Genomic DNA, 19634 nt, shown 5'->3' on the forward strand with positions numbered 1-19634 from the left:
TTGTGATCACTCTAGATGACCGAAGAAGTTTAACATTGCACGTAGTGCTTTGCTCCCTTGCAGCACTTCAATGAACTTTGACATGTTTACACAATTTGGTCTTAGGACAGCCACATGACATTAGGGTCACATGAGGACATTACCGTCGTTTAAAGCAAAACGTATATAACGTGATAGCGGTCACCTGAGTAGAAACAGATTAGGGCAAATATCCGTTACACCTAGCACTTTCGGTGACTGTTGAAGGTCAAAACAATGCGTCAGAAAAAAGGCAAGAATTCTTCATCTTGTGTTTATTTAGTAGCCGAAGGAGACTAGTTTTCAATTGCTCAAAAATGATATGTTGCACCACACTGCTGGTTAAACACTTGCATAACTGATTTTTATGATTCCCTTTCTCGTCATTTCACTGAGTTTGATACAAAATGTATGAAGCTGATATGTAATCGTGCTTCGGACATCATCAGTTTTCTTGTATAACTCTTCAAATCATCTTAGATCTAATCAAATCAAGGACTGTATTTTAAAGCGTAGCTGGAAAGGAGCAGAAATCTATCTACCTTTTTCTGATAGTAATTTTTACCTACCATACAAATAATCGATGATTAACGGAAACATCCAATGAAGTATTAACTTCTTCATGCAGGCAATAAAAGAATTAAATTGCCATGTAAAAGCGTTGGAAAAGCAATGCCTAGTGTTTTAGCTGCCTATATTTCTGCATCGGTTTATTTGCCTGCATTTGCTTGAGCCTTCTATTGAACTAGTGCTTGTTGACCACGTGCAGTGCAACTTCCTTGCTGGTCTTCCCGCGGTAGTTGACAGCGGTACAAGTGTACACCCCTGTGTCCTCCTCCCTCGCCTCTGTCACCACCAGGGTACCACTGCCCAGTACCTCCATTCTGGGGAACCCCGACTCCACAGCCAACATGGCTCCAGTTGGGGTGGTCCAGAAAAACTCGGCTTCGGGACAGCCCGAGATCTTACAGTTCAGCATGGCGGTCTGGCCCTCACGGGTGGAGTTATCACTGCCGCTCGTATCGATGGAAGGAGCTTCCACCTGTTGGCAGTCACACGTCAGACTGGCCAGGGGAACGTCCGTCAGGTCTTTGCCCTTAAGACTCGGTGGGCTGGCGCAGGTCGCACTCACGTACGGCGGGTTGACTCGTTCGCGTAGCCAGGTGACGAAGGCCTTGAGCTGGCAGTCACAGTGGAAAGGATCGTCGTACGCGATCATGGCAGTGAGGTTGTTGAGGCCCTCTATGGTATTACCTGGTAGGAAGTGCATGGAATCGTCCTGCTCAAGTTCCAGTCGAGTCAGGTTGGGGAACGTAACGTCGGAAAATGTTCCCTCTTCTATCACACGGATGTGAGTGCTGGACACCGAAAACGAGTTGACATGCTTCATAGGCACTGGGAAGGACTCGCGACCAAGATACACAAACGGGTTGTCGTCTAGGGTCTGGTACAGAAGAAAGGGAAGGTTTGCTATTGCCGAAGCTACATGTGCCATGTTGGTAAAGTTATTTCCACTCAGAGAAAGGGACCTGAGCTTGTCAAGACCGAAAAACATGTCCGAGTCCAGGTGGCTGAGTTGATTGTTGGACAGATCCAGCCACCACAACTCTGTCAAACCGTGGAACAAACTGGGGCTCAGTTCTGTCAAGTTATTGTTCGAAAGATATATCGTGGATATGACCGGCGTACACTCGAAGGTCGTGGGTGGGATTGAAGCCAGTCCATTGTTATTCAGCCACACATCGTCAAGGGCATCAGAACCACATAGCGCCTTTGGATTCAGTGTCCCCGCTAACTTCAGACTGGTAATGTTAGACAGGTACAGACTGGAGAGTCTGAAAGGAAAAAAAAGATATAACATTATATATGAATTATGACTATAAGGTATTGAAAGAAAATAAGGCTGTATACAATCATGATAAGTACGTTAAAAACAGAGTTCAATACACAACACCTAAGTCGAATCGTGGAGAGGCTTCTCATCTCATTTTTACCTCAGTCTAACTATGTGATCTTTGGGACACCACAGAAGATTTGAGAGGCTTACCTATGCAAAACCGAAAATTGTTCGTCCAGCGGTTCTTCAATTGGATTGTTGTTCAAACTTATGGATTCAAGCTGGTTGGCATCTTCCAAGTTGGTAGGGAAACTGTGCAAGTTGTTGGAATCCATGCTGAGTGTCATAAGGGAATGCAAGCCGGCCAAGGAGATTTCCGGAATCTGGTTGTAGCTAATGTAAAGTGTTAAAAGGCTGTCGAGGTTTCGAAACGCCCTACTTTCAACCTCAACGATGGCGTTACTACTGATGGTCAAAGAGGTTATGGCAGGGACACCGTTGAATGTGGCATCGGTGATCTTCGAGATTTGATTTCCACTCAACGAAAGACTGTCAAGCTTAGGGAGATTTTGGAAGACACTCTCGATGCTGGTGAGCTGATTACCAGACAAGGAAACCGATTGAAGATTGGGCAGGTCTTTAAAGACACCCCTAAGGTCCTTGATGTTGTTTTGATCCAGAGAAACATACTGAAGGGCTTTGAGATGGGAGAAGGCGTCGACATCCACGGTGTCGATGGCATTTCTACTGAAGTACAACGATTCGAAATTGGTGCCAACAAAAGCATCTTTTCCAATAGCAGTGATGGCGTTATCGCCAACATTCAATGATTTCAACTTAGGTGAACCCTTGAAAGCAGACGGGTTAAGAGACGCAAGACTGTTGGAACTGAGATATAAGGTGGTCAGGTGCGGAAGGCCACCAAAGGCGGCATCTTCCAGCTCGGCAATGTTATTGAAAAACAACCTGATCTCTTGTAGGGAAGGATGGTTGGTGAATAGACCGTGTTGGATCATCTCCAGCCTACTGTTGTGAGCGTCGAATTTCTCCAGGTTCTTCAATCTGTCGAACAGTCCGGTCGGTAGTTTGGTGAAGGAGTTGTTGAACAGCCCGAGTGACGTGATGGTCGGTAGATTGTCGAAGGTTCCCAGTTCGACCATGGTTAGGTTGAGGTTCCACCAAACGTTCAGCTGTTTCAGCTTGGGCATGTCAACGAAGTCGCCTTTCCGTAGCATTGTAATTGGCGTGAAACCTAGAAAATGGGACAAGCTGGTGTTTATTTAGGTAGAGTGGGAGTTGCTATTATACTTGCCCTTATATTGTTTATGAGATTGAATAAAAAAGTTCTGGAAATATTAGACCAACCGGATGGTGGCATGGTGATAACGGATCGGAATAACGAATCGGAAGCTATAGATTGACCTATTTAGCATCATGTAATTGGCAACAACAACAAACATTATGTATGCAGACTTACTGATATCCAACATTGTTGTGTTCTTTGGAATGTCCCTCGGGATGGCAGTTATGTTCGCACCGTTGCACCTCACCGAGTATTCGCCTTTTTCGTAACTGTCACAGTAGCAGTACTTCGGGCAGGCTTCCGAACGGGGCACCAAGCCCACGGCACAAAGCACCAGAAGGAAGCAAAGCAACCTCATGGCTGGGACTGTAACCAAACACAAAGAAGGTACTAACTAAATAACATGTTGACTTTTCTTCGTCATGGCTTCCTCGCCTTTTTACGCATGTAACTTGTAGTCAGCGTGTTTTAGAGGAAGCAAGGCATTTTCTTGCTGCCAATCTGCTATTTCTGATGTCAGATTGGTCCTGAATGTTACACTTTTCAAAACCCATGCCCGAATTAGTTATTTAGCAGTGACTAAATGTTGATACGTGACCGCACGACGGCTCGGGAAGGGAGATACGCCCCCAAATGGTTCCGTGTAGAATATGTTTGCTTCGCTTGTCAAATGTGTTACATAACCTACGTCTGGTGTACATAGTGACCACACTATATGACCAAGCAATAGTTTTAACCCCCTATCAGCTTGAAAGACAAAGAAACAAGCGAGGAAAATAGGAATGCTTACGTGTACGTGTGTTCCTTGCAGTACCCAAATGAACTTTGACACGCCGTTTGCAAACATGAGTCCTGAGACAAACACATGACGGCCAGGTTACTTAAGGTCATTACCCATTACGTTACTTTAGGTCATTACCCAGAGACCTTCAGAAGATCGATAGCCTACCGTGGACCAAATGTCTGGAACAGCCTACCGCCAGACACACGTACGGCTCCGAATCTGGCTTCCTTTAAGAGACTCTTGAAGTAACGGAAATGACCAAAACGAACGGACGCGGACCATGAACCAGATTTCGCTTTACTATATGTTTTATTTTGTACCATGTAGATGTTGCACCATACATATGTAATGATATATGTTTACAGTTATTATAAGACTTATGTAACTGTTTATCACTGTTAGTTTTTATTTGACCCTTACCCCTTCCCTCCTAACCTCAATGAAAAGCGGCCTGCATGCCGATTTGTGCTTCTCGTGAGTCAAACAAAGGATCAACAAAACAAACTTTGTATCAACCAGGTTACCTGAGCTGTAAGGGTATGGCATTGTTTTCATGTGTTGGTGATACAATGGTATGAAAGATTAACTACTTTGTTTTTCTTAAAGGTGTGGTAAATTAGACCGATCGATGTAGATCTCAACTTACACAATTGAAAATCAAAGAAAATGCTCTTTTTTTTTTTAAACAAAGGACAGGCAATTTTCGTATCAGAGTAGTTAAGGCAAAAGTGTGCTGAATAAATATGGGATGTGTATAGTCTGACCAGGTCTCTTTTTATGGTGATAAGATTGTACCCCACGTATTTTTATAATGATTGAGGAAACAACGCTTCGACAACTTTTACATCATATGTTATATATTTATTAGATGTATACATAGTACACTGTAGTCGTCCTTCAGGTCGTCGTCATTGTACTGTACGACAGTAATGCTGACGGTTTATATTTCACAAAAATATTTTTCTGTTTCGTGTCAAGCTTGGTCGGATAAATAATCAACATCATTGACATAAACTGATATAAAAACGACACGTTTTGACGAAATCACTCCTATCGCTGATAGCTCACGCACTTTCATCAGACAAAACGACTCTTGCATCATCAACAATATCTTCACATTAATATTATAACATGAACATGTGATTACGATCACTATGGCCATCCTGATACTTAGCGTTACATCAACGTTCACCTTCTGTGCATCAGCAGTGCAGCGTTAAATGCTTTATTGTCTAGCCAGATCAGGAACAGATGACAACCATGACACGGTGTGCGAGATTCCAAAGGTGTTTCCTTTCACCTTTGAAATCTATGATGACTGACAACATTGAATAGAATATGCTAGAAATCTAATGTTACATTAAAAGTGATCTATAATCCGATATTTAACCTATACCTTTGATAGCCAATGAAGCCAACGTTACCTGTAGTCTATGAATCTGTGACGTCACCTTGTACTCTTGGGCGTTGTATAGCTATATATGTACATATCCTTTCGATGACACGTTCTATATTTCTTGACGACTACATTTACAGATACCATTTACAAAGTCGCTGAGAACATGTTCATCGTTGTACATCAAGTGCATTTTGAAATGAAACAGTATCTCATTCAGTTGCTTTACTTTCCTCCACAATCTGTTTAAACTTACGCGAATTCAGTTTCATTCTCAGCACGAAGCATTTTTTCATCAGTAGCTTTATCATGTCCAAAATGAAGTCAATGATCTCACACAGGGTTATGAAGGAAATACCGATGTACAGACCGAGAAGACCGCCAAGATCGCTCAGGAAGTCTTCCTCCTTGTAGTTCCACTCTTCGCTGATGCTCTGGTAGTTCAGTTCCTCGTAGTACACCTCGACACGGACCAAGTTGTCGCGCACCTCTTCGGAGGTTCGGGGAAGATTTCGCCTCTTCAAAGGTTGGATCATGTGCAGATTTCTCAGGATGTACGGTTCGAACGGGCGAGACGGCCACAGCGCTGAGGAGATGCTCAGCTCGTATGCCTCGTCTCGACAGGCTTGGCTGCAGGAGCAGTTCAGCTCTCCGCTTTCGAATTGCTTCCACTGACTCCTGACGCAGGCCTGGACCCGAGGGTTGGCGAGGTCGCAGATGGGGACGGGGGTGCCCTGGAACCGGTCGTTGCACTTTCGGATTGCTTCCACCTTGCTTAAATCAATCATGTGCGTGGTGCAGCTGCAGTTCTGCATGATTTGACACTGAAAGCAACTGTTCTCACACAAGCGGAAGGAGTACTTGTTCCCCTCGAACAGCGACACGGTGTCGTCCACATTGGCCGTGCAGTCCCCGCCGCCGTAAGGGATCGGCGTCCTCGTGATGACCAAGGATCTGACCGAGATGGACGTGGCCATGCCGGGAGGAACGTCGACGCCGTCCGTTTCCGGGAACGGTGTGGAGTTCACGGGGTGGATGCTGACTCTAGCACCGGCTTTGTTGCCGAACAACCCGAGGTACTCTGCCGTCTCCAGGTTGAGGGTGACCTTCAGACCGTAGCTTGAGCCGGACCGCGTGGTCACCCATTCTTTGTCATCGCGTCCGGAGTTGAACGTGAAACAGTTGCCATACCTGTTGAATGGTTGGGATAAAGTCATAGCTTTAGTCTCTGGTATGCCTAGCTCGTTATTGACGACCTGACGTTGACAAGCAACACACCTCTATCTGTCCTATAATTGCCAATGACATATGTCCTGCTGTGTGTGCATATGACAATGAATAGCACACCTGGAGGGACACACAACCGGCATTTTATCGTCACGTTACACCCAGTTTTGTTGTCCAATCTTTCCGACACAACTCTAAGATAGTGGGTGCCTGGACAACAAGGTTAACCTAATTGGTGTGCCGTTTGCTAAGCTTCATAAGTAACAGTGACAAAAACTCATTGTCTTTGTAGCTGTTTTTTTTATTTATCCATTTTGGTCAGATGTTTTGAGAAGTATCTTAAACCGACATACCTCTCGGTCTGAGTAGACACGAAATCTTCAGGTGAGCAGGGTTGTTTATCGAAGCTGCACTGCAGGATGAAGTCGTCCCTCTGGTGCCCGTGCTGCCGCAGCTCCTCCCGGGTGGCTGGGGGAAGCAGATCGGACAGGTCGCTGTAGTCGGACGTGTTGGAACGCTCGATGTACTCTCTCCACGCTGTCTTGTCTAGCACGATGTCGTCTCCCTCCGTGCATTTCTCGACCCCGCAATACTCCCACGGAATGACGGGGTCGACTGTGAAACACCAAGGCCCGCCTGGTCTACCGTCCGGGTTGCGACAGTAGTTTTTCGCCAGGCAGGCGTCCGAGTAGGTGTCGCCGGTGATGTTGCAGTGTTGGTGCGGGTAGTGTCGATCCCAGTCTTGGCAGCTGCGTCCCGATTCCGTCGTTTTCTTCGTGCCGCGGTAGTTCTCTCCTTTACCGAGGTAGCACTCTCTCTCCTGACAGTCCAGAGCCACGTTGACGACACCGCGTCCGTCCGTGCTCTTCGGGTCCGAGCAAGTCTCGGGGTCACAGCCGACCAGCTCCATCCTCAAGGAGATAAACTCTGACAAGAACCACGGCATGAACCTGATGTACCTGGCAAAGATTGGGAAAGCAAAGTGTTGATGTCCTGTTTGGTCTTCTGCGGAGACGCCCTTGAACAACTCATCACGCCCTCCGTACGGATCGGTGTACACGAACCAAGGCCCGCCCGTGCCGTTAGAGTAGCGAATCTTGAATGTTAAAATGAATGCTCTTGTCAGGCCTTGGGTGATGATACCTGTGACGTACATCGGCTTTAGTAAGTCTACTTGGAACCACTCGTCGATCCCAAGCACCCCTTGTGGGACGCCGTTGGACCACCACGCTGCCGGTCCGTTCAAGCGGCCGTAGTACGCCTGAGTCCCGTTCCTTCCGTCTGTAGATGAAGCCGTGATTTGGTAGTCCTTGATAACACCATTCTCCATTCCGAGAGGATTGTTGCACCCTCTGAATCGGTTTGTGCATTGGGTCCGGGGAGGGAGTTCCGGCCAAACTCGGACATACTCACAACAGTAGGCTTGCTTGGCCGCTCCGTCCGTTGTTACATAAGGGATCGCATTGGTGACGTTATTGAAGCAGTCAAATGTAGAATCGCACTCCCCGACAACGGCCTGCATCTCACCTTCAGCCCAACCCCATGTGTTAGTCTGAACTCCCTTTTGATATTCCTCCGCCAGCTGAGCCAAAGTACAGATCTGTTTGCCATATGTATTACACGTGTCCACCGCATTGCCGTAGCTGGAGAAAGACTGAGTGGTCGCTGCGAAGGTGGGAGCGCAGCAATGCAGTCCGTAGAGGCCCCCTGGTGCAGCAGTCGTGTACTGCAGAGTCTGCTCGTAGCAGCGGAGGCCATTACCTTCCACACAGGTCCCATGAAGCCGAGAGATCGTGTTCTCGTCTTTAACCCATCCCCAAGCGTCAGAACGTGAGCCTACGTCGTGGACTACGGCAAGCTGCTTTAGACTGCACAGTTCATATCCTATTGAAGAGCAGCCGTTCTCCGCTCCTGCTTGGCTGAAATATTCCTCTCTCATCTGGTACGTTTGTTTGCAGCAGTACGCCGGAAGGGTGGTGCTTTCTCGCTGAATGTAGGAGAACGCTAACTCGTAACATTCGTCGTCTGGTCGACACCCGCATGGTGCGAGATGGGCCTGCTTGTCTGCTGGGCTGATGAAGCCCCAGTTATCGTCTCGAATGCCATTGTCATAAGCGTTCGTCATCTGCTTCAAGGTGCACAGCTGAAGTTGTTGGTTTTCACAGGCCTGCTTGGCTGCTTCATGTGTGTCGTACTTGTCGGCAGTTCGGAGCATCTCTCTAGTACAGCAGTACAGGAATCCTTGCGTGGCTGGCCGAGGTGTGTGGGGAAACATCCCTTCATAACACTCGTCCACTACTTTCTCGTAGCGCGGCCCGCAGTCGTCCTGTAGCGTCACGTCCCAGTCCGAGCGGCTGAAGAACCGCCAGCCGTCATTGTCGTCGCTCGTCAGTGGGTCGCGGACGCCCAGGGCATGCGCCTTCCGTAGCTGGTCGTACGTGCACAACTGCATGCCGATGGCACCGCACCCCCTAGAGGCATTTACCATTGAGAACTTGACATCCAGGCAAACGATTCCATACGGGTTGTTAGGGTCACTGGGGCACCCTGGCGACGCTCTGCGTTTTCGAGAAACCACGGGTCTATCTCCGCGAAGGTTGTGGCGATCGTCTGCAGGGATTTCCCTCTTCTTCCGTCCTCTTTGCTCACTTGATCCTCCTGTCTGACTGCCCACCGTACTTTCATCCTTCCCCAGAAAGGCCACCGTGCTCACAGTTTCTTCGTCGATGTCCACCAGCGGGGCGAAGCGCGTTCCGTTCAGTTCCGATTTCTTCATTCTGTTCTGGTTGCAGATCGTCACGGAGGGGAACGGGAGCCTGTGATTGACAACGATGTTGACGTTGATCTGTACGGGATAGGCCATATACTTGGTGATGAGCAAGTCCGCCTGGAGTACGAACAGCGTCAGGGAGGTGAGGACGAGGCTCAGCCAGATGAAGCGGGCGACCGGGGACTGCGCCTGGGCGATGCGGTTCAGACCGTGGCATGTGGTGGCGCTGCAAAACTTCTTGGACAATTGTGGAATTGTCATGTCTCGTGCCCTTTCCTCCTTCTCATTTTTCTTGGTGGCGACTGGAAGGACGAATATCTTCCTAGGCCCTTTCTTGTCATCCTATGTGGCGAAAAAGTAGAACCGCACATGTTGTCAACGAGTGTGCCCACAGTGCGTCGTACTTTCTGTGCAGACAAATCACGTTCGGGATTTCATCCGAGTGATAGCTTGAACAGATGAATTGTGCCATGCGCCAAATGCAGTTAGCAGTTGTTGTTGTTATCAAGTCACAGTCATCATTACAGCATGCAGCTCACATCACCTTTACGTACTACATAACGAAGTGTTTCAGACAAATACAGTGCACTTACCTTTTCCTCAAGGCCCAGCTTAATCGGGTGAACACTGGAAAACATTTTAAAAGAACAGGAAAAACTGTTCCCGTCGAAGAGCAGTGTGATGTCAAGTCCTTTCGGTCTAACGGAAACGGCAATTCTGAATCAGGTGTTGACTCAATTAAGCAAAAGGATTTATCTTATCATCATTAAGGCGTATCTTCTTCTTAAAAACGATCCCTGTTGAAATAAGAAGATTTCAATAATGACTAGTGACGAACATCCGGCCTAGAAAAATATTTCTCCAGACTCTGATCTTTGCAACTGTAAATGTGTCAGTGATAACGTTTAGAATTGCCTTTTTTTAAAGTTGATACGTATGTACACTTATGATGCAATATCTGACAATATAAGTCTTTAGTCCACACATTTCATAAAGTTACACTTCATCGTGTGATGAGGTGAGCGCGGAATTAACATGAACATAAGCAGAATGACCGTTAAAGCACCTTACGTCAAGCAGATGTAGTTTCGAAAGCGGATTTGATGTAATATACGGCTTTGGCAGATTTTGCCCGGATAGGTCAAAGAGTCAGTCACTACATCCGCTGTAAAACAGACTAAGGGATCTTGGAATGAATCATTGCACGAAGGTTTATTGTGTTTAACAGTCTTTCAGCGGATTATCGAGCGGATTTGTGGAGATTTGGCAGGGATAAGCCCCAGAGACGGTCGGATTAGCGAGCAAAGACAGCCGCGGCCTGCTAATGATGTTCGGGCTTTGGAGATCGAGTCATCTTCTTTATGATTGAGATTTCTAAAGATTTAGATTTCCTCGCGATAGTTTACACGATGTTTATAGTTATATGTATATACGTTCCTTTGACAGATTTGAACCACAATTTTATCGTGTAGCTAAAAACAAAAGATAGATGAATATGCATATAATAACTATGTGTTTCACTGCTTCTATGTTCATAACAGACACGTTATTCTATGACACTAGGGGTGCAATCTGAGAGCCCCCAACCCCACGCAAAACCGTGACAAGATAGAAATCGGACATACTCAACATTGGATTAAGTGAAGATTCAGACATAGACTAAACCAAACTTCATGTCAAAACGTTACTGTTGCCGGACAAAATCCATTCATCCCTAAGTCTTGCAAATGAGGATTTTCAATATCTGTTGGCGGAGCAGTTACTAGTCCATTCTATAGTTTGGTTGCACGGCCCTACCGTTAACGTTGTTGTGGGGTGGTTGGTGTTACGTTCAAATGATACACACATCACAACATGTTTTCTTGAATTCAAAGAGAATCCATTTCTTTACGTATACAGTACAGTACAACTTTCTTAAATCAAGGAGATTTAGAATCCGTATTCCAAACCTCCACGCCTAAATGAAATAGGGTGCTTGCACGTGATTGATAAAACCAATTGTTGCCGTCGTTGGTGGTCAAAATGGCGACCGATCATTTAGAATTAATTAGACACAGATAATGATTATCACAAATGTATTATCTATAGTCTGTGGCGCTCTTTACACGCAATGGCAATATACAGGCCTTTTGAGATAGAAAAATAACTGACATTACTTCTCACGCAATAACCCGGACGTTTCTTTTCGCATCCGCATATGTGTTTGTTGGTTGACATGAATTAGTGCGGCAAGCACCCTATATAACACTGTTATATCAACAGCTAGAAACGTGCTCGGAGTGGGCAAACCTCTAACACTAAACGTGATCTCTACAGGACGTGATGATATACAAAATATACGGATACGCAAGCCTCAGGAACAGATAAGTAACAGATATGAATGCACAGAACAACAGATGTGCATGTACAACAGTCTCGTTCTCAGTGAAATGTGCCAAAAAGCGAATTTCAGGCTCGAAAAATAGTTCAGTTTTTTATTCAGGCACACCTACCTTCTTCTATCTTTGGGAAAATGTCTCTATTTATGATTGCCAACAAATCACAGTTTATTCATCGTAAGAAGTTGGACACAATGTCATATCCTATAGGCAAGTGCAACATCCGTTACCGGTACCGAATGTTACAACAGTACACTTTGACGTAAGTATGGACATCTAGAAACTGGATAGTGTTCTTACACCAGGTCAAGTAAGTAACGTAGAAAGCATCAAACGTTAACGGATATGTTACCGGCGTTGCTGTAAACATGGTGGGTTACGAAGAACAGCAAACACTACTTTCTTGTTCCTTTAGAAAGCCAGAAAAATATTTTGTAATCGAAACGATTTTTATTTTCATATATGTGGCTAATCTTAATGTCTCGGGCGTCTTACTTAAACGATAACGGATGTTATGAACTTGGCGACATAAACAATCTTTCACAGGGTATCAGGGGAGCGGAACTGAATTGAAACGTTTTATGCTACTTTTTGAATTTTTCATATCTACTCAGGCGACAGCCGCTTTTAGGTAGAGACCCTCCGCCCCCGAATGCCCATGGCTATAGTTTCTTCAAGCCACCAATCTATACTTATATTCTGATTCATTTTCCGAAAAACATGATGTTATGGGGAAAATGGGGAAAGCAATGTTGACGGTGTCCATATTGTTGAGTAATAGCAAGTCGTTAAGACTTGTGACTGAAATTTGCACATTTCAATGAGAACGAACTTACAGTCTGAGGAACATTATATACAACTAATGCAAAAATACAGCAGCCAACTAATGCAAATATACAACACACGAATATCAAGTATAGCACTGCACATACAAGTGAATCGCAACTCTTACACAATATACCATCATATAGTTCTTTTTGTTTGTGGACAAACTGATCTCTTTGGACTGGCCTGCTGACAACTGATTGCGACAAAACGGTTACATTTTCCTCCATTGTTGTAAACTCTCTTCAAGAGGCTCACTACCTGGCGACTTCCACATATTCTTGATTCCTTACGTCGGGTCTGATCCAGATATTCCCGAAATGTCAACAACTTCTCTCTTTTACACTTACATTTACCCTTACACATACATGTACATCAAATCATCAAAATACTGTACATTCAACTCATCCTATCCACAAACAAAGTAACCCAACAAACCATCATAAAACAGGCATACAATGGCAATGCATGGTACAGGCACGAGGTACACTAATTGGTTATCTGACACGTAATGACATCACGATCGACATAATTTGGTCACACGGCCTTAGGCTTAAGGATGACATAAAGTATGACTCTTAAAGCTTTTAAAGATGGTCAACGATACCCGGCAATTCGTGAACTCAGGCAGCACAGAGTCGCGTTTAAATCGTGTATTTTTTTTTTTTTTTACTTCCGTGAATTAGGTACTGTCCGTCTGTTTGTGTTTCAGACCTACTTTGGCCAGCATAAGCCAGAAAGCTATGAATGTATTGTGATGACATTTAGTGTGTGGATAGGTATTGAAAATATGAAGGGCAAGATTGATTTTAGGCCTCGATCCTAGCGGCTTTTCAAGTGCTTCAACGGGACTTTCGGTTTTAATATCTTCTGTTCTAGACATGCTATGTTTTTGGCGGGCAGATAGATTTTGGAGTCGAGAAGAACTGGTCTAAGGTTTGGAGCCCCCTAGCAGCTTGTTTGGCTACTTCAGTGGCGTATTTTAGGCATTGTCATCCATAAAATCAAGCTCACGTGGTACAACATGTACAGATTCAATCTGTAACACTACGATACACACCTTCACAACTGCATCGCTACCACAGTGCAGTACAGACGCGACTTCTACCGATCATATTGTAAACTGTTACTATTCCACCGACTACTTAATTGGGACCAAACACCCAGCCAGAGGGCGTCACTCTTGACAAGAATATCCTGAGCAATACCTCCAGAGTTTTTTCTCCACATTCTTTGACTGCGCCATTTTAACGATCTTACGGGTGACAATAGATAACATCTGAAATAAAAAATAAATACTTGCAAATAAGATGTATAGTGCCTGCTCCTTTTGTTTTGTAAGCGCCTTTATATGTGCCTTGTGATCGCTTGTATTGATAGTGTATATTGTATACTGTTTAGAGGCAGGGCTGGCCTTCGGCTAGTTGAGGAGCCCTGATTGTATGTCTTTATACAGCCGAACAAATGAATCAAATGAAATCAAAGAATGGAGAAGGGTTTCCTGTAGGACAATAGCGTCATCTGAAAAATGTATATAAAATAGCTGTACGTTCGCAATGTCGACTTGCTCCCATATCCTTCCATCATCACCACTCTTGAAGTCGAAAGTTGCTCTTAACTTCTAAAACTCACCTGCCTATAATCTTCTGCATTGCTTGCAACATAAGAGTACATGTATTTGTTATAATGTGGTATGATTTGGTAGATAGGGATTCAGTAGAATGTATTCCTGAGAGGCCAAACCACATCATCTTATGGGCCTACTTTCACCCATGAAATCGTTAACAAGGCCTGGTTCGATAGATGTAAGAATTGTCTGGAGGTATCAGCGCAAGATACCTTTGTTTCGAAAGGAAGGTACGACGCCCTCTGGATGGGTGTTTGATCCACAGCAGAGGAAAAATCAACTAGAAAAGATGGGAGAAGGAAAATAGAAGAATTAGGGAGAAATAAAAGGTTTGGCCATTTAGGAAAATAAGGAACACATTCTACTGAAATGAAATCCTATCGATATTTTGAGCAGAAACTATTGAAAATCAGGCCAGGCCAGAGCCAGTTACCGTCATTTTCAACGGCCTATCAATTCAATCACTTTCTTTTTATGCATCTTTTGATTTTTCTGCAGCATAGTCCGAATAAGTCCATCACGTAGTCGATGAGCTCACAGATAGTGATGATCGAAACGCCGATGTAGAAGCCCAGGAGACCACCCATATCGCCAAGGAGGTTCTCTTCTTTGTAGTTCCATTCTTCAGCGATGTTTTCGTAGTTCAACTCCTTGTATGAGATCTCGACCCGGACCAGGTTGTCCCTCACTTCCTTCATGCTCCGTGGGAGGTTGCGTCTCCGGACGTCTTGGATCATGTGCAGATCTCTCAAGATGTATGGAACGAACTGATCGGAGGGCCACATTGTGGACGAAAGGCTGAGCTCGAATATTTCATCTCTGCAGGCCTGGTCGCATTTGCAGTCGAGTGCCCCTCGCTGGAAACGCTTCCATAAGCCCCTGACGCACGCTTGGACTCGCGATTGAGCGATGTTGCATACGGGGGCCGTGGAGTTGTCAAACAACGGGGAGCATTTGCTGATGGCTTTCTTTCGGTTGAGATCAATCATGTCCGTGGCGCAGTGGCACTGGTTGATGATGGCGCACTGTAGGCAGGTGTTCTCGCACATGCGCAGAGTGTAGATCTTCCCGCTGTACAGCGACATGTAGTCGTCGTCGTCGTTTGTACAGCCCATCTGTCCGTACGGCCAAGGCGTGCGAGTGATGATGACCTGCCTCATGGAGATGGCCGAGGCAGCTCCGGGAGGAGCATCGATGCCCTCCGTGTCCGGGAAGGCCGTGGAGTTGACCGGATGGAGGGTGACCCTAGCGCCCACTCTCTGTCCAAAAAGCCCCAAGTATTCTGCTGACTCGGCGTTCAGTGTAAGTTTTAATCCATAGCTAGACCCGGACTTGGTAGTTGTGCGAACCACCCCGTTTTGACCGCTGTTGAATGTAAAGCAGTTGCCGTACCTACAAAAGAAGGCAAAGCGATAGGTTAGCGTAGAAAACGGAAAAGGAGATTGTAGCTTGAAACCCAACACCTACTACGAACCTTGTTCATCAGCAATTGTAACATCATTTTGAGAAGTCATTTTAAGAAATGTACACGATTCTTACTTTGCGTTTTGTGTCGTGATAAAGTCGTCGGGTGAGCAGGGCTGTTTGTCAAAGCTGCATTGTAGGATGAAGTCGTTCTTCTGGTGTCCGAGCTGTCGCAGCTCCTGGCGGGTGGCCGGAGGAAGGATTTCGGACAGGTCACTGTTGTCGGACGTGTTTGATTTGTCAATGTACCCTCTCCACGCCGCTTTGTCTAAGACCTCGTTTTCCTGCAGGGTGCATTTTCCGACACCGCAGGATTCCCATGGAACGTCAGGATCCTCAGTGAAGCACCACGGCCCGCCCGGTCTGCCGTCGGGGTTGCGGCAATAGTCGTTCACCAGACACGCTCCTGGATAGGTGTCACTGGTGATGTTACAGTGTGGGTGTGGGTCGTGTAGCCGCCATTGCTGGCAGCCTCTTCCAGAGTCCGTGGTTCGTTTCGTCCCTCGGTAGTTTTCCCCGTTGCCCACGTAGCAGTCCCGTCCCTGGCAGTCCAACGATACGTTCACCACGCCACGCTTGTCCGTGCTCCTTGGGTCCGCACACGTCTCAGGGTCGCAGCCGACCAGCTCCATCCTCAGGGTGGCGTACTTATGGGACAAGAAGTGGGGCTGTAACCTGACGTACCTCGTCAAGATCGGGTAGGCAAAATGCTGGTGGCTCGTTTCACCCACACGGGTTACACCTTTGAACAACTCCTCCCTCTTACTCCCCATATCCATGTACACCATCCAAGGACCACTAGAGTCGTTGCTGTATAAAAGCTTGTAGGTTATAATGAAGCCCTTCCTCACTCCTTGCGTCATCAGTCCCGTTACATACATCGGCTTGAGTAAATCAACTTGGAACCATTCATTGCTGCCCAGATTGCTATCTGAAATGATATCGGCCCACCAGGCACCCCATCCGTTCAAGCGACCTTGGCCGGGAAGGGTGCCGTTTCTACCCATACTGGAGGACGCAGTGATCTGATGGTCTAAGATTCGACCATCTTCTATACCGAGAGGCTCGCTACAACCCCTGAACATGTTGGTACACTGCGTTCTTGGTGGAATTGTGATCTTAGCCTCAACGTATTGGCAACAATACGCTGGGAATCTGTCACCAGGACGAACAGATCTGGGGTTGTAACAGTTCGGGCCTGAGCTGCACTTGGTGACGATGACCTGGTAGGTGCCGTCTCTGGTATCGGCGGCCCAACCCAAGTCATCACTTTTGGTATTTCTGCGATATGCTGTTACCAGTTGAGGCAAGGTGCAGAGCTGAAGGCCCTGTCGATCACAGAAGTTTGATGCATCCTCTTCGTCTTGGAATGGGTCATTTGAGATGGCAATCAATGATGAACAGCAATGAGATCGATTAGAGCTTGTCTGGTCGTCCAAGTAAGATACACGTTGCTGATAGCACTCCGTGTCGTTGCTCTCTTCACATGGTAGACCAAGGAGAGCTATTCTACCGGGATGTTTAACCCAGCCCCACTTGTCTGATCGGATACCTGCTTTGTGCATGTCTACCAAACGTTGGATGGGGCATAATTGAAATTTTTTCGAATGGCAAGTGTCGGATGCGTGGTTTTGCAGTGGAGGATCCACCTCCACGTGCATGAACGCGTAGGTTTGCTGGCAACAGTAAGCTGGCATGTTTCGTCTTGTCTTGGGCATGTAGCCGTACAACAGCTGGTAGCACATCGTTTTTGGCTGGCAGCCACATAGACTGAGACGTGCCTGTCTCGTTGGATCACCCACGAAGCCCCACGTCTCATCCCGAAACCCATCGGTAAAAATCTTCTTGAGCTGTTGAGGCGTGCACAGTTGAAATCCTTGGTCATCGCAAGCCTGTTTTGCTTGTTGATGTTCGGCAAAGGTTTCGTCTGTCAGGATGAACTCTTTGGTACAGCAGTACAAGAACCCTTCAGTCCCAGCACGAGGAGTGTGTGGAAACATGCCGTCGTAACATTCATCAACGACGTTCTCATAGCGGGGCCCGCATTCGGACTGAAGAGTAACGTCCCAGCCAGGACGACTGAAGAATCGCCAGGAGTCGCTTTGTCCCAGCGGCAGTGGGTCTCGGATGCCTCGTGAGTGTGCCGTTCGGAGTTGGTGGTACGAACACAACTGCATGTCTATTTGAGCGCAGCCCTCCGAAGCATTGTCCATCGAGTGCTTGACGTCCAAGCAGACTATGTCTATCCCACTCACTGGCGCCGTAGGACAGGTAGAAGTAGCTCTGGTTTTCCGTTTAAGCATCTGACGTCGACTTTCTTGCAGCCGTTTCATGGATTCCAGTTCAAGTGAATCAGCCGATCTTCTTGATCTATTTGCCATCTCTAGCTCACCATCATCTTTGCCATCTAGCGGTTCGTCCTGTAGCTCCAGGAAGTCAACTGAGCCGATAGTTTCATCGTCGATTTCTATCAGGGGCTCGAAACGTGAGCCGTTCAACTTCGACTTCCTGAGTCTGTTTTGATTGCAGACGGTTACCGAGGGGAAAAAGAGCTTGTTGTTCACTACGATGTTGACCTTGACCTGCACGGGATAGGACATGTATTTCAGCACGAGTCTGCTTCCTTGCCATACGGTCATGCTCGCAGCGGTCAGCACGATCGCAAGCCACATCAGGCGGGCGACCGTGGACTGTGCCGATCCAATCCGATTCAGTCCGTGGCATGTCGTGGAGTCGCAAAACGCTTTGCTCAGGCGTGAAGCCGTCTGTTTCTCTTTCTTGCGCTTCTCTGGTTTTTCCTGTGATTTATTCGTGTTTCCTGGCACGCTCGAAGGCCTTTGAAGAATCACCTTCGGCCTTGGTATTCCCTGCTGAAAAGACAAATTAAAATTCATGAAAATGTGTTGGTAAGTTATGGAAAGGCTTAGACTGTTAGTCAAATATATGGCAGGTAATAATTGACGTACCGTATTTGTTTTGGTCGTTTGTGTTGTATCTCTCCAGTCTTCTTCATGTAAAGTAGCCATCTACTCCCAACACGTGACCTGACTGCTCGAGTCACATGACTGGATGTATTGAATTACTTGAAGAAGGCTTGAGAGATACTTCGTGTTGTTACCGCGTTGGCAGAACAGGTTTACTTTCCATAGCAGCCTAGACCACACCAACAAACAGAACGTAATTGTATAAAACAAAGTTACATAGTGACTTGTAAAATGCTTGGATTCTGTATGTTAGCCGGACTTGGACTTTTATGTATAAAAGAAGAGGATATTTGTATGAAGGTTCATCCGTGACATCGACATAATAAAAAAATAATTCCCCCCTTATTCCGCACACAAAGTAAAGTGCCTACCAACAGGCTTTCAAAGAACCCTCTGGCCATTCTCAAGTTGATCTCCTCAACAGAGACGGGGGCCGATATCGACTGCAGGGCACTTTTGACCCGTTGCTGACGTCACACTTCGTCTCAGGTCACGTGACATAGTATTCGGGTCAAACCAACTTGGGAAGGACCCACTCTGAAGGACCAGAGGCTAGGACGGGTCGAGACTCGCAAGCTTGTTGGTAAGCGTTTTACTTTGTGTACGTGATAAGCATACGGTGGAATCCATTTGTCATCATAACGAATATCGTTGGAATTAGGTTAGGGTAAATATAGTGCTGACATATAGATGATTTTAAAGAAGGTAAACTTACTCAGACTAACTTAGTTATCCATCTCCTCACAGAGCCAAACGTGTATCTGCGCTTTTGATACATCGCAAATGAAGTTGAAAAGCGCACAACAAAGCTCACGGTTGCAAACAATTCACCAATTAAAGATTATAGTTTACCTGAATCACTGAAGGTTTACCTGAATCCTGTACTTCGAGAACTCTTTGGCTCAGTCCATAGTTATAGGAACCGACCATGCTTTATGATACAGTGTAGTTCGGGTCATTAACACTATACAGGTCAGCTAAAGTGATGAAGTGGACAACTGACGTTGCCAACTTTTAGAAG

General features: G+C 46.2%; 3 protein-coding genes across 3 annotated transcripts; all 3 read right to left on the reverse strand.

Moving 5' to 3' along the window:
* Positions 1–278: 278 nt before the first annotated feature.
* On the reverse strand, positions 279–4009 carry LOC136432672 (insulin-like growth factor-binding protein complex acid labile subunit). Its single transcript, XM_066424118.1, has 4 exons — positions 3949–4009; positions 3333–3524; positions 2066–3107; positions 279–1853 (listed from the first exon to the last, which is right to left on the reverse strand). The coding sequence occupies exons 2-4, from the start codon at positions 3514–3516 to the stop codon at positions 764–766; spliced, it is 2316 nt and encodes a 771-aa protein (XP_066280215.1). The 5' UTR covers positions 3517–3524; positions 3949–4009; the 3' UTR covers positions 279–763.
* A 772-nt stretch (positions 4010–4781) lies between these two features.
* LOC136432675 (uncharacterized) lies at positions 4782–10605 on the reverse strand. Its single transcript, XM_066424120.1, has 2 exons — positions 6919–10605; positions 4782–6529 (listed from the first exon to the last, which is right to left on the reverse strand). The coding sequence occupies exons 1-2, from the start codon at positions 9594–9596 to the stop codon at positions 5551–5553; spliced, it is 3657 nt and encodes a 1218-aa protein (XP_066280217.1). The 5' UTR covers positions 9597–10605; the 3' UTR covers positions 4782–5550.
* A 1190-nt stretch (positions 10606–11795) lies between these two features.
* On the reverse strand, positions 11796–18494 carry LOC136432676 (uncharacterized). Its single transcript, XM_066424121.1, has 2 exons — positions 15705–18494; positions 11796–15557 (listed from the first exon to the last, which is right to left on the reverse strand). Exons 1-2 carry the CDS (start codon positions 18299–18301, stop codon positions 14627–14629), a joined length of 3528 nt encoding a protein of 1175 aa, XP_066280218.1. The 5' UTR covers positions 18302–18494; the 3' UTR covers positions 11796–14626.
* Positions 18495–19634: the final 1140 nt, after the last annotated feature.

This window comes from Branchiostoma lanceolatum, chromosome 4 (genome assembly GCF_035083965.1).
Source record: "Branchiostoma lanceolatum isolate klBraLanc5 chromosome 4, klBraLanc5.hap2, whole genome shotgun sequence".
Classification (NCBI taxonomy): Eukaryota; Metazoa; Chordata; class Leptocardii; order Amphioxiformes; family Branchiostomatidae; genus Branchiostoma; species Branchiostoma lanceolatum.

What these genes read in the sequence shown, in the direction of transcription:
- LOC136432672 (XM_066424118.1), bottom strand. Translation starts at nt 3,516, where the DNA reads ATGAGGTTGCTTTGCTTCCTTCTGGTGCTTTGTGCCGTGGGCTTGGTG. An exon ending in CACAACAATGTTGGATATCA is followed by an intron (nt 3,108 to 3,332) that starts GTAAGTCTGCAT and finishes CCCATTTTCTAG; the next exon opens with GTTTCACGCCAATTACAATG. An exon ending in CAATTTTCGGTTTTGCATAG is followed by an intron (nt 1,854 to 2,065) that starts GTAAGCCTCTCA and finishes TTTTCCTTTCAG; the next exon opens with ACTCTCCAGTCTGTACCTGT.
- LOC136432675 (XM_066424120.1), bottom strand. Translation starts at nt 9,596, where the DNA reads ATGACAATTCCACAATTGTCCAAGAAGTTTTGCAGCGCCACCACATGC. An exon ending in GTGTCTACTCAGACCGAGAG is followed by an intron (nt 6,530 to 6,918) that starts GTATGTCGGTTT and finishes ACCATTCAACAG; the next exon opens with GTATGGCAACTGTTTCACGT.
- LOC136432676 (XM_066424121.1), bottom strand. Translation starts at nt 18,301, where the DNA reads ATGTGGCTTGCGATCGTGCTGACCGCTGCGAGCATGACCGTATGGCAA. An exon ending in ATCACGACACAAAACGCAAA is followed by an intron (nt 15,558 to 15,704) that starts GTAAGAATCGTG and finishes CTTCTTTTGTAG; the next exon opens with GTACGGCAACTGCTTTACAT.